This window comes from Narcine bancroftii, chromosome 2 (assembly GCF_036971445.1).
Source record: "Narcine bancroftii isolate sNarBan1 chromosome 2, sNarBan1.hap1, whole genome shotgun sequence".
In the NCBI taxonomy this organism is placed as follows: domain Eukaryota; kingdom Metazoa; phylum Chordata; class Chondrichthyes; order Torpediniformes; family Narcinidae; genus Narcine; species Narcine bancroftii.
This window is the reverse complement of record NC_091470.1, coordinates 210,522,244-210,534,589: the sequence shown is the minus strand read 5'-3', so window position 1 is coordinate 210,534,589 and position 12,346 is coordinate 210,522,244. Positions and strand designations below refer to the sequence as shown.

The 12,346-nt window shown below is 47.1% G+C and overlaps 1 protein-coding gene across 9 annotated transcripts in view; it reads left to right on the top strand.

The window, feature by feature from the left end:
- The window catches only part of c2h18orf63 (chromosome 2 C18orf63 homolog), a 190,372-nt gene that overhangs the window by 136,942 nt on the left and 41,084 nt on the right, over positions 1-12,346 (top strand). For all 9 annotated transcript variants that reach the window (XM_069920233.1, XM_069920234.1, XM_069920238.1 and 6 more), the window contains one exon: positions 387-515. In XM_069920233.1, coding sequence (XP_069776334.1) covers positions 387-515 — 129 coding nt within the window. The remainder of the gene's footprint in view (positions 1-386; positions 516-12,346) is intronic.

Below are 12,346 nucleotides of genomic sequence, written 5' to 3'. Positions count from 1 at the left end.
TAGTGTGTTGGGTCCAGGAAAGATCCTCCAAGATAGTAACTCCCAAGAACTTAAATTTGCTCACCCTCTCCACCTCTGATCCCCCAGTGATCACTAGATTGTAAACCTCTGGCTTTCCTTAGTTTTGGTGGCATTGAGTGCAAGGTTGGTATTGTTGCAGCATTCAGCCAAGTTTTCAATCTCCATCCTGTATGCTGACTCATCCCCTTTCTTTCTACAACTCATTACCATATTATTGTCAGTGAATTTGTAGATGGTGTTATTGTCATACCGAGCCACACAGTCGTAGGTGTAACATTTTGATCAACATATACAATTGTTATCCTTTGCAGAACTACAAAGCAATTTTCCTATGAATGTGTTATTCTTTATATTTTGCCTTCTAGGTATTAGGTGGATTTGATGTAAAGAATCCATTTAAGGAAGAAAAACAAACACATTTTCAACACCTCAGTTCAAGGTCTTTGACAGGAAAGAATTTTTCTGATAAAGGAACAGAAAAAAGGAAATGTGAAGTAAGCCTTCATCTTTGAAAGATTTGTTTATACTACATTTTAAAATACTGTGTAGTTTTACTAATCCAGATTGGACTGATTTAAAATGTTGTTAAGTTTGTGCTTTCCAAGTAGCTTTTAGGAACTGTAAGTTATATGATATACACACAATGAAAAGAACACTCATTCTTTATTCAGCACAAAATTGGCGCAGACCTTCAATATTCTTCTCCAAAACACCACTCTTCTTCTTCCAATAAAACATGTCTCACCAAAGCCCGTCTGCCCTTTTCATTGGCTTTCTGCCATAGAGGTGACTGTGATGCTCCTTACCTCATCCTGCGACCCTGTCCATTATGCTGTTTGCACTCCCCCATATTGTCTCACGTATGCACGTTACATCTCTCACACGTCATCCCGGATGCATCACCAATGGCAACCAGGTCTAATCCCCACCCACTTAAGCATGCGATCATGACAGCACCCAGACCCCGGGCAATACGAGGAGGTGACTTACTGGATCTGTCCCGCCATTTAACAGCTTTGAGGGCTGACATTCCGCCCTGCAAGGTGGGCGGCGGATGATCGGACTGGCAGGGGTCCACCTGTTTCTTTGGGATTGGTAGTGATGAAGGAAATGGATCGTCAATACACACATGGTCAATGGAGACAGAGTCAGCTTTCCCATTCCGTCAGATCACAAAACATTTTGGGTGACATTTTATGACCTTGTAAGGGCTGTCGTAAATAGGCTGAAGTGGTTGCTGAACAAACGTGCAGTACAGTGTATTGTAAATCATCCAGCACATACACTGCAGTTGACACATGTTACGTAGGTGTTGGTCTGAGCAATCAAATGCTTTCCTTCAGGCAGTCAACATTATTTGACAGATCATACAGCGTTGTTCAACAAATTCACTCTGCCTGACTACCATTTCTGCAGCTGAACAACCAAGATCCACTTTTACAGCAGTAGACACACCAAGGAGGATCGTAGGCAAATGTTCTCTCCATAGAGACACATTGCCACCTGCTGTCAATGCTGCTTTCAATCGGTGGAGGAAACTTTCAACAAGGCCGTCAGCCTGGAGATGGTAGGCCATAGTCCAAATGCGGGTGGTGTCCAATAGATCAGTGAGAGCTTGGAACAGTGCTGACTCAAACTGAGACCCTCAGTTAGCACCGAAAGTCGAAATCCAATGATCAACGACAGCCTGAGCAATAGTATCCACAGAGATGCTGGTAACAGGAATGACCTCCTTCCACCTGGAAGCCCAGTCTACACACATGATTAAGTAAGTGAATCCTCTTGAAGGAACTTCGAGGGATGACAAATGCAGATCACTTGCATACACGTGCTGCAGTTCACAACACAACGATTCTTCAAGTCCACCAGCAGGGAAAAATGTGACAGAAAATCTGCCCCCACGATGGAGTTCGCTACATTTACCTCAGTGAAATCTAGTGTGAGAGACCTCTGGTCAAATGTATGAATATGAGAATCGTTTGCAGCAGACAGAACACATGACCTATTAGGGTGTCAGTGCTCTTGAGGAACTGAAGGGATCACAGAAATTCCTGCACCGGAATTGTGAAAAAATTTAACACCCGAGAGATGGTCTTTGAGGAAAAGACGGTGGCTGAATTTCCTATGAGTAGCAGTTTCCTCTACTGTCAGACCTCATGGTTTCCCAGCTGCCTTTTTGTAGAAGTCACGACCAGTGGCTGGCACGACCAGGCTGCAGCGTCAAATTTCTGGTGCTTCCACCAAAGTTGTTGCCCATCCAGACAATTCCAAGTAGGCTAGAAGTGGAGTTAATTCTGTTGGCTGGTTAAAGCCTGGACATGCACTGAATGCTGCCATTTGCTGCTCCCACTCAAGGTATAAGTATACCCGCATGGTGTGCTGCCTCTCTGGTGCAAGGGTACGAGATATCACAAATCGGGTCCAAAATATTCTGAGAGGAGAGGGAGAGCAGCCTGATGTCTTGGTACATGTGGGTACAAACGACATTGACAAGAAAAGGGAGGTGGTAATGAAAAGGGATTACAGTGAACTGGGACGAAAGCTGAAAGACAGGAACACTAGGGCGGTGATCTCGGGATAAAAAGAATGTAAGGATAAGGAAAATGAACGTGTGGCTGAGGTGCTGGTGTACAAGGCAAGGATATGGTTTCTTGGATCATTGGGATCTCTTTTGGGGAAGGCGTAATCTTTACAAGAGCAACGGGTTGCACCTAAATCCAAAAGGTGTCAACATTTTGGCAAGTATGTTTGGTACAGCAGTGGGGCAAGGTTTAAACTAATTTGGCAGGGGTATGGGAACCAGAGTAATAGGGAAAAGGGTAGGGAAGATAAAGGAATGGCCAGGAAAAGTAAAATAGGAAAAATAATGTTGGGAGGAGAAAGTAAAAAATCAGATGGTGCAGTGAGTTTTCGGGTCAATGATAGTGTTAAGAAAATTACAAAGAAAAATAGTGGGTAGAAAAATCAAAAGGAAAGGTTACAGAAGTCACTAGATATTAAAAGGACAAAGAGCATAAGGGCACTTTATCTGAATGCCCGCAGTATTAGAAATAAGGTTAGTGAACTTGAGGTGCAAATTGGTACCCATGACTATGATTTGGTAGCCATCACGGAAACATGACTACAAGGTGACCCTAAATGGGAATTAAACTTTCAAGGGTATTAGGTGGTGCAAAGAGATAGACAGGATGGTAAGGGAGGTGGAGTTGCACTCTTAATCAAAGATGAGCTCCAGGCAGTAGTGAGGGATGATATAAGATCTAAAGAGCATAATGTTGAGTCCATTTGGGTAGAGATAAAGAATAACAAAGGGAAAAAATTATTGGTGGGTGTTATCTATCGCCCACCAATTAACAATAGTTTAGTGCCACAGGAAATAAATAGAGAGATAAGTGAGGCATGGAATAATGATACGGCAGTAGTCATGGGGGACTTTAACTTCCACATAGATTGGGAAAATCAAGTTGGTCGTGGGAGTCTGGAAGACTTCAACACTATCCACAATTCCTCCAACCTTTGTATCACCTGCATACTTACTGATCATCCATTTACATCTTCATCCAGATCATTGATAAAAATCACAATGAGGAGGGTTTCCCAGAACAAATGCCTGCAGAACTCCACTGGTCACTGACCTCTAGATAGAATACTTTCTGCCCACTACTGCTCTCTGCTTTCTACAGGCTAACCAATTTTGAATTTACACTGCCAAGGTTCCATGGATCTTATGCCTCATAACTTTGAGTCTCCCATGGGGGACCTTGTCAAATGCCAAATTCTATTGTGGATAGAATGCATCGCGATAGCTTTCTTGAGCAGCATGTTAAGGAACCAACAAGAGAAAATGCTCTCCTGGATCTAGTGTTGTGTAATGAGATAGGTAGAGTAAATGATGTAATAGTCAGAGACCATCTGGGAAATAGCGATCAGAGTATGATTGAATTTCTCATTCAGATGGAAGATAGTTAGATCTAAAACTAATATATTATGCTTAAACAGGGGTGACTACCATAGGATGAGGGAGGAATTGGGCAGAGTGGACTGGGAGCACAGGCTAATTGATGGAACAGTTGAGGAACAGTGGAAGAATTTCAAAGAAATATTTTGTAATGCTCAACAAAAATATATTCCGGTCAGGAAAAAGGGCAGCAAGGGAGGGAAAAATCAACCGTGGTTAACAAAGGAAATAAAGGAGAGTATAAAATTGAAGGTGCAGGTGTACAAAGCTGCAAAGAGCAGTGGGAAACTGGAAGATTGGGAAAACTTTGAGACAACAAGAGGTTACAAAGCGGGTAATAAGAAATGGGGAAAAGGATTATGAAAGTAAATTAGCACAAAATATAAAAACAAAGCAAAAAAATTTCTAAATATATAAAACGGAAGAGGGTGGCCAGAGTTAACATAGGACCCTTGGAGGATGAGAAAGGAAAACTGGTAGCAAAAAATGAGGAAATGGCCGAGGCATTAAACAAATATTTTGTGTCAGTCTTCACGGTGGAAGACACATCCAGCATGCCCAAGTGCAGAGTTAAGGATGCAAATGTTGGGGAGGGCCTTGATAAAATAGTTGTTACAAAGGAAGTAGTGATGGAGAAACTAATGGGACTAAAGTCAGACAAATCACCTGGTCCTGATGATATGCATCCAAGGGTTCTGAAGGAAATGGCAGAAGCTATAGTTGATGCATTGGTGGTCATATACCAAAATTCCTTGGATTCTGGGCAGGTCCCGGCAGACTGGAAGATAGCAAATGTTACGCCACTTTTTAAGAGGGATGTAGGCAGAAGACTGGAAATTATTGACCAATTAGCTTGACGTCTGTAGTTGGAAAAATGTATGAAGCCATCATTAAACATGAAGTAGTGAAACTTTTGGAACGTAAGGGTTCAATCAGGCAAACGCAGCATGGTTTTAGAAAGGGAAGATCTTGTTTGACAAACTTGTTAGGATTCTTTGAGGATATAATGGGTGCGGTGGATAGAGGGGAACAGGTTGATGTTGTATATTTGGATTTCAAGAAAGCGTTTGATAAGGTGCCGCACAAGAGACTTCTCAGTAAGTTACAGGAAAGTGGAGTCCGGGGAAGTATATTGGCCTGGATTGAAAATTGATTGTCTGACTGGAGGCAGAGAGTTGGGATAAGTGGGAGTTTTTCAGGTTGGCAGAGAGTGGTAAGTGGGGTGCTGCAGGGGTCAATTGTTTGTCCAATTGGAGGCCAGTGACTAGTGGAGTTCCACAGGGATCGGTCCTGGGTCCACTATTGTTTGTTATATATATTAATGATCTGGAAGTAGGGGTGGAGAATTGGATAAGCAAGTTTGCAGATGATACAAAGATTGGTGGTGTTGCGGACAGTGAGGAAGATTACCATAGATTAAAAGGTGATTTAGGAAGGCTGGAGGTGTGGGCTGAGAAATGGCTGATGGAATTTAATACAGATAAGTGTGAGGTGTTACATTTTGGAAAGGCAAATCTAAATAGGTCATATGCATTAAATGGTAGGCTATTGAGATGTGCAGAGCAACAAAGGGATTTAGGAGTTGTGGTAAATAGTACCCTCAGGGCTGATACTCAGGTAGATGGTCTGGTGAAGAAGGCATTTGGAATGTTGGCCTTCATAAATAGGAGTATTGAATTCAAGAGTAGGGAGGTTATGATGAAATTGTACAAGGCATTGGTGAGGCCAAATTTGGAGAACTGTGTACAGTTTTGGTCACCAAATTATAGGAAAGATATAAACAAAATAGAGAGAGTGCAGAGAAGGTTCACGAGAATGTTGACAGGATTTCAAGGTTTGAGTTACAGGGAAAGGTTGTGCAGACTGGGGTTTTTTTCTCTGGAGCATAGAAGATTGAGAGGGGACTTGATAGAGGTGTTTAAGATTTTAAAAGGGACAGACAGAGTAAACGTGAATAGGCTTTTTCAATTAAGAGAGGGCATGGTTTAAGATTGAAGGGGGAAAATTATAAGGGGAACATGAGGGGAAATTTCTTTACGCAAAGGGTGGTGGGGATGTGGAATGAGCTTCCGACAGACATGTTTGAGGAGGGATCATTGGTTACATTTAAGGAAAGACTAGATAGTTACATGGATAGGAGAGGACTGGAGGGGTATGGACCGGGCGCTGGTCAGTGGGACTAGGAGGGTGGGGATTTGTTACGGCATGGACTAGTAGGGCCGAACTGGCCTGTTCTGTGCTGTAAGTGGTTATATGGTTATATGGTTATAATGTTCATAGGAGATTCACAAGACTAATTTGTAGATGAGAGAATTCTCCTATTAAGAGAGGTTAGTTAGTTTGGGGTTGTGTTCTTTGGAGTTAAAAAGAATGAAGAGTAACCTTATTCAAACACACAGTACTTGATCCAAAGAGACTTTGGGCGGGGTAAATCTTGAGATTGTGGCGGCATGTCACTAGGCAGGGGAACTGGCCCTGCTTGTAATCCACGCGGTGGGGCAGCCGGCCAAAATGGCGCCATCAGTGGTTTCCCCTTCTCAGCACCGGGCTCCGAAGCCCGCGCTGAGGGATCACGTGACGCCCGAGTAACGTCGACGCCTCCCAGCGAGGTTCTCAGCCAGTTCCGGGCTGGGAGTATAAGTCCAGCCCAGCAGCCAACAATAAACCAGTTTTCTGCTCACTGAGCTCAACCTGTCTGATTGTGTGTTCTTTCAGTAGCAGTGTAGCTGCGGCTACAATTGGTGACCCCGACTGATTCAAATGTCTTTGAACCCAATATGAGCGAACCTGGGATCAGTGCTATAGACGTCAAACTGCCTGACTTCTGGGTTCAGGAGCCGGAGACCTGGTTCGGCCATGCGAAGGCTCAGTTTCACCTCCGCCAGATTTCGTCCGACACAACCAAATTCTACTATGTGGTCACCGCCCTGGACCAGGCCACCGCCAAACATGTGCTGCACCTTGTTCAGCATCTGCCCGCCGAAGACAAATACAGGACCATCAAGCGAGTGCTCACCGGATCCCTTGGACTATCCAGGTGTCAGCGTGCCGCTTGGATCCTGCACCTCGACGCCTTGGGGGACAGGTTCCCGGTGGAGCTGATGGACGAGATGCTCACGCTCATGGGTAATCAAACCAACTGCCCACTCTTTGAGTGAATTTTCCTCAACCATCTGCCCGAGAACATCCGGCCATTATTGGCCCAAGAGAGCTTAACCGACCCGAGGAAGGATGCTCAGAAGGCCCAGGTGCTATGGCTCGAGCGATTCACGGAGGACTCGGTGGTCCAGCAGGTCACGAGGCATGGGCATGACCACGCCAAGCCTGCCCCTAGCACTGTGGTAGAACACCCGACCCCTGCAGGGGCCACCAAAAGCATAACCAGGGGCACAGCATCCGCTCCGGGTCTCTGCTTCTACCACCAGCACTGGGTATCTAAGGCTCGGAAGTGTTGTCAGCCCTGCTTGTTCCAGGGAAACGAGCAGGTCGGCCGCTGTTAATGGCTGCGGCGGCTGGCAAAGGACACAGCCTCCTCTATCTGCGGGACTCAGTCAGCAGCCGGCGCTTCTTCGTTGACACTGGGGCCCAAATCACCGTCATTGCGGCCACGGCCATCGAGTCCAGGAACTGACCTCGAGGACCTCCCCTCCTTGCAGTCAATGCAACAGAGATCCAGACATATGGGAACAAGACAGTCCATTTCCATATCGGCCAGCGAAAGTTCTCGTGGAGGTTCACTGTCTCGTCCCTTCTGACTGCCATCCTGGATGCCAACTTCCTCCTCGCCCACGGCTTCCTGGTGGACATTCGAGGTAGGCACCTGATAGACGCCCAGACTTTCAGGCCATTTGCCTCGATGCCTCGCGCAGCCACAGATAGCCACGATTAGCATGCCCAGAGATGAGTTCCAGCGAATCCTGGACGAGTTCCCGGCCCTCCTCAGGCCACAGTTCTTCACTGCCTCTCTATGCCACGGGGTGTTCCAACACATCCCCACCAAGGGTCCACTGGTTCACTCCAAGGCACGCTGGCTCCCTCCTGACAAGCTCCAGGTGGCAAAGGAAGAGTTTTTGCATCTGCTGGAGCTGGGGATCATTTGGCGCTCTGACAACCCATGGGCTTTGCCGATCCTCCTGGTCCCGAAAGCCTCTGGCGGCTGGTGCCCCTGCGGAGACTATCGATGGCTCAATGAGGCGACAGTTCCTGACCGTTACCCCATCCCTCACATCCTGGACTTTACGGCCAACCTGCATGGTGCGAGGGTTTTCTCCAAGGTTGACCTGGTGCGCGGGTATCACCAAATCCCAGTGCAGCCTGAGGACATACCCAAGACGGCCATCATCACCCCATTTGGCTTGTTCGAATTTCTGCACATGCCATTCGGGCTCAAGAACACTGCTCAGAACTTCCAGCACCTCATGGACTCAGTGGGCAGGGACCTGGATTTTGTCTTCACTTACTTGGACAACATCCTCATTGCCAGCAGGGATCGGGCGCAACACGAGGCCCACCTGCATGTCCTCTTCTCCCGGCTGGCTGACTTCAGTCTCACCATCAACCCAGCCAAGTGCCAGTTCGGGAAAGAGTCCATGCAGTTCCTGGGCCATACCATCATGGCCGAAGGAGCCACACCTGCTGCTACGAAGGTCGCCGCTATCAAGGAGTTCCCACACCTGGACAACCTCAAGGAGCTGCAGGATTTCACGGGTATGGTCAATTTCTATAACCGATTCATCCCAGGAGCCGCACACATCATGCAGCCGCTATTTGTCCTCATCACAGCCAAGCACAAAATGCTCACCTGGACCCCAGAGGCCTGCAGTGCTTTCGAGGCCACCAAGGATGCCCTCGCAAAGGCTACCATGCTCGCCCACCCACAAACCGACCTGCATATAGCGCTCTCCGTCAATACCTCTGCCACAGCCGTCGGCGCCAGCAAGTATAGTGTCTTCGACCATGAGTTACTGGGCAATGTACCTGGTGGTGTGGCATTTCTGCTACTTCTTGGAGGGGAGGACTTTTACCATCTTAACTAACCATAAACCCCTCACTCAAGCACTCACGATGGCAAAGAATCCTTAGTTGGCCCGCCAGCAGCGTCACCTCTCATTTGTGTTGGAATTTACCACCGACATTCGGCACAAGGCAAGGAAAGACAACCTGGTCGCCGAAGCACTCTCACGACTGGATATCTACGCGTTGACACCTGGCCTCGACTTCGACTAGCTCGCTCTGGACCAGATGTCTGACGAGGAGATGCGAGCCTTCAACACTGCCATCACGGGCCTGTGGTTCCGAGATCTCCCGACTTCTAATGGCAAAGGCATCGTCCTGTGCGATGTCTCCATGGGCACCCTGTGGCCAATGGTTCCCCAGCAGTGGTGCAGGCAAGTCTTTCATCACATCCACAACCTTTCGCACCCATCCATCAGGTCCATGGTCCATATGGTGGCAGAGCGGTTCATCTGGCATGGGCTGCAGAAGAACATGCACCAATTGCCAGATGTCCAAGGTGCACAGGCACACCAGGGCGCCCGTGCAAGAGTTCGAGCAAGTCCGGGAACGTTTCAGCCACATTCACGTGGACATAGTCAGACCCTCACCAGTTTCCTGGGGCAACCGTTACGTTCATGGTGGTAGACCACACCACTCGTTGGCCCAAGGCAATCCCGATGCCAGACGCCTCCACGGACTCCTGCTCTCGAGGGCTGTTGCACGGTTGGGTCACCTGGTTCGGCGTTCTGAATCACCTCACCAGCGATTGGGGGTGCCTAGTTCACCTCTGCGCTCTAGGCATAGCTCACCAACAGGTTGGGGATAGAGCTACACCGCACCACGGCCTATCACCCGCAGGCCAATGGGCTGGTCAAGCGTCTTCACCTTAAGTCGACATTTATGGCCCGCCTCACTGGTCCTTACTGGGTAGATGAACTGCCTTGGGTGCTTCTGGGCATCTTCTCCAAACACAAGGAGGATCTGCAGGCGTCATCACCTGAACTGGTCTACGACGCACCACTGGCACTGCCCGGTGAGTTCATCAACGCACCTCACAACCCCAATCGGTGGCCGCACGAGCTACTTCCCCACCTCTGGGCCCACTTGGACTCCTTCGCACCCCCACCGCCACCCAGACACGGCACATGGCCATCTTACGTCCCCAGCGAGCTGCACATCGCAGAGTACGTTTTATTCAGCGGGGCCTGCCCGCGGAAGGTCTACGTTAACACTGGACATCGGCGGCAGGCGGGAGCTGTTTACTGTGGACAAGCTGAAGCCAACTCACCTCGACCCCACTGAACCAGTGATTGTGGCCCAGCCCAAGAAGCGAGGCCGCCCAGCTAAAAAGGACATTGGCGCTGGTTCTGGGGGGTGCTGTGTGGTGGCATGCAACTAGGCAGGTGAACCGGCCTCGCTTGTAATCTATGCGGCGGGGCAGCAAGCCAAAATGGTGCCATCAGGGGTTTCCCATTCTTCTCAGCACTGGGCTCAGAAGCCCGCGCTGGGGGACCACATGACACCGAGTGACGTCGGCGCCCCCTAGCACGGTTCTCAGCCAGGTCCAGGCTGGGAGTATAAGTCCAGCCCGGCAGCCAGCAATAAACCAGTTTTCTGTTCACTGAGCTCAACACGTCTGGTTGTGTGTTCTTTCAGTAGCAGTTTAGATGCCGCTACAAGATATTTCCACTAGCGTAGCGTCAAAATAAGGGACCAGGAACTTAAAACTCGTGCATAGAAATCTGAGGTAAAACACGAAGGTCTGTAGACACTGGTTGAAGTGAAAACTCAATGCTAGAGAAACTCAGAAGGTCACAGTGTATTTATATAGCAAGGTAAATTGAGACCTTCATCAAGGTATGAAAAAATGTCAGAAAGTGCCCAAACAAAAAGAAATTTCCTTTATAGTGCATTAAAATTTCTTCTACTGTCGTGAATCTCTGGAATTCTCTGCTCCAGATCATGAGATTATGGTTAAGGTGGAGATGGATAAATATCTGAAAGGTTGAGACTTAAGGATTTTGGGAAACAGACACAGAAGAGAAGTTGAGGCCAGCGTAGATTGTATGGCAGGGCTAGCTAAAGGTGCTGAGTATCTTACTCCTGCTCCTATTTTCCTATGTTCTTGTGTTAAAGAGAACAGTCTGCTAAATTAGCTGCCTTCAAGAAGAATGTATGTTGTGTCAAAGTGTTGTGCATGCTTTTCCAAAGGATTAGATAAAGTGACTGTCAACAGTAGAAAGATAAATTTATTTGATTTTTAAAAATTATACAATGTTTTGAACTCTTTGAAGATGGGCAGAATGGACCTTGGCTAATAGTTGATGACACCTTCCCCCTGCCACAGTTTCTGAGATAATTCTTTGCCTTTATTTCAAATCTGTCATTCTCCCCCATTTCTTTTGATCCATATAACCATATATAGCACAGAACAGGCCAGTTTGGCCCTACTAGTCCATGCCGGAACAAATCCCCACCCTCCTAGTCCCACTGACCAGCACCTGGTGCATACCCCTCCATCCTCTCCCCTCCATGTAATGATCCAGTCTTTCCTTAAATGTAAATAACATCCCTGGTTCAACCACCTCCGCCGGAAGCTTATTCCACATCCCAACCACCCTTTGCGTGAAGAAATTTCCCCTCATGTTCCCCTTATAATTTTCCCCCTTTAATCTCAAACCATGGCCTCTGTTTTGAATATCCCCCACTCTTAATTGAAAAAGCCTATCCACGTTGACTCTCTCTGTCCCTTTTAAAATCTTGAACACTTCCGTCTAATCCCCCCTCTCCTGCACCTTCTTTCAACAACTCGCTGTTTTCTATTTTTCTCACTTCTTTCAAATCTTTGTTTTTTACTGCCGTTCCAATATCAGTCACATTCATAAACAAGGTTTCTTTATAGTTTTCCTCCACTAATTTTGAAATAATAATTTAACATCCATCTCTATCTATCACTGCATTCTTATTCCTTTGAATGTTACCTCAATGGAAATTCAGCAGCTCACATTTACAGCAATCCTCATGGCTTTGCCGTGTCCTGAGGCTTCTATGCTCCCATTATGTCATCAATCTCTATTTATAGTCCCATTTCAACACCCCCACTTTTGTGTCTGCCCCTAGATTTATCCTTGCTGCACTTTTTCTCTGGCACCAATGTCAGAATCCTACTTAATGATTTTGAAATGATGCAGAAAATACAGGGTTGTAGTTAGGAGTGATTTCAACTACCCTAATATTGACTGGCACTTCCTGACAGCAAGAGAGATAGATGGGGCTGAATTTATCTGGTGTGTTCAAGAAGGATTCCTGGCACAGTACGTGGACTAGCCAACGAGAGAACTGGCCATTCTGGATCTAAATCTCGGTAATGAA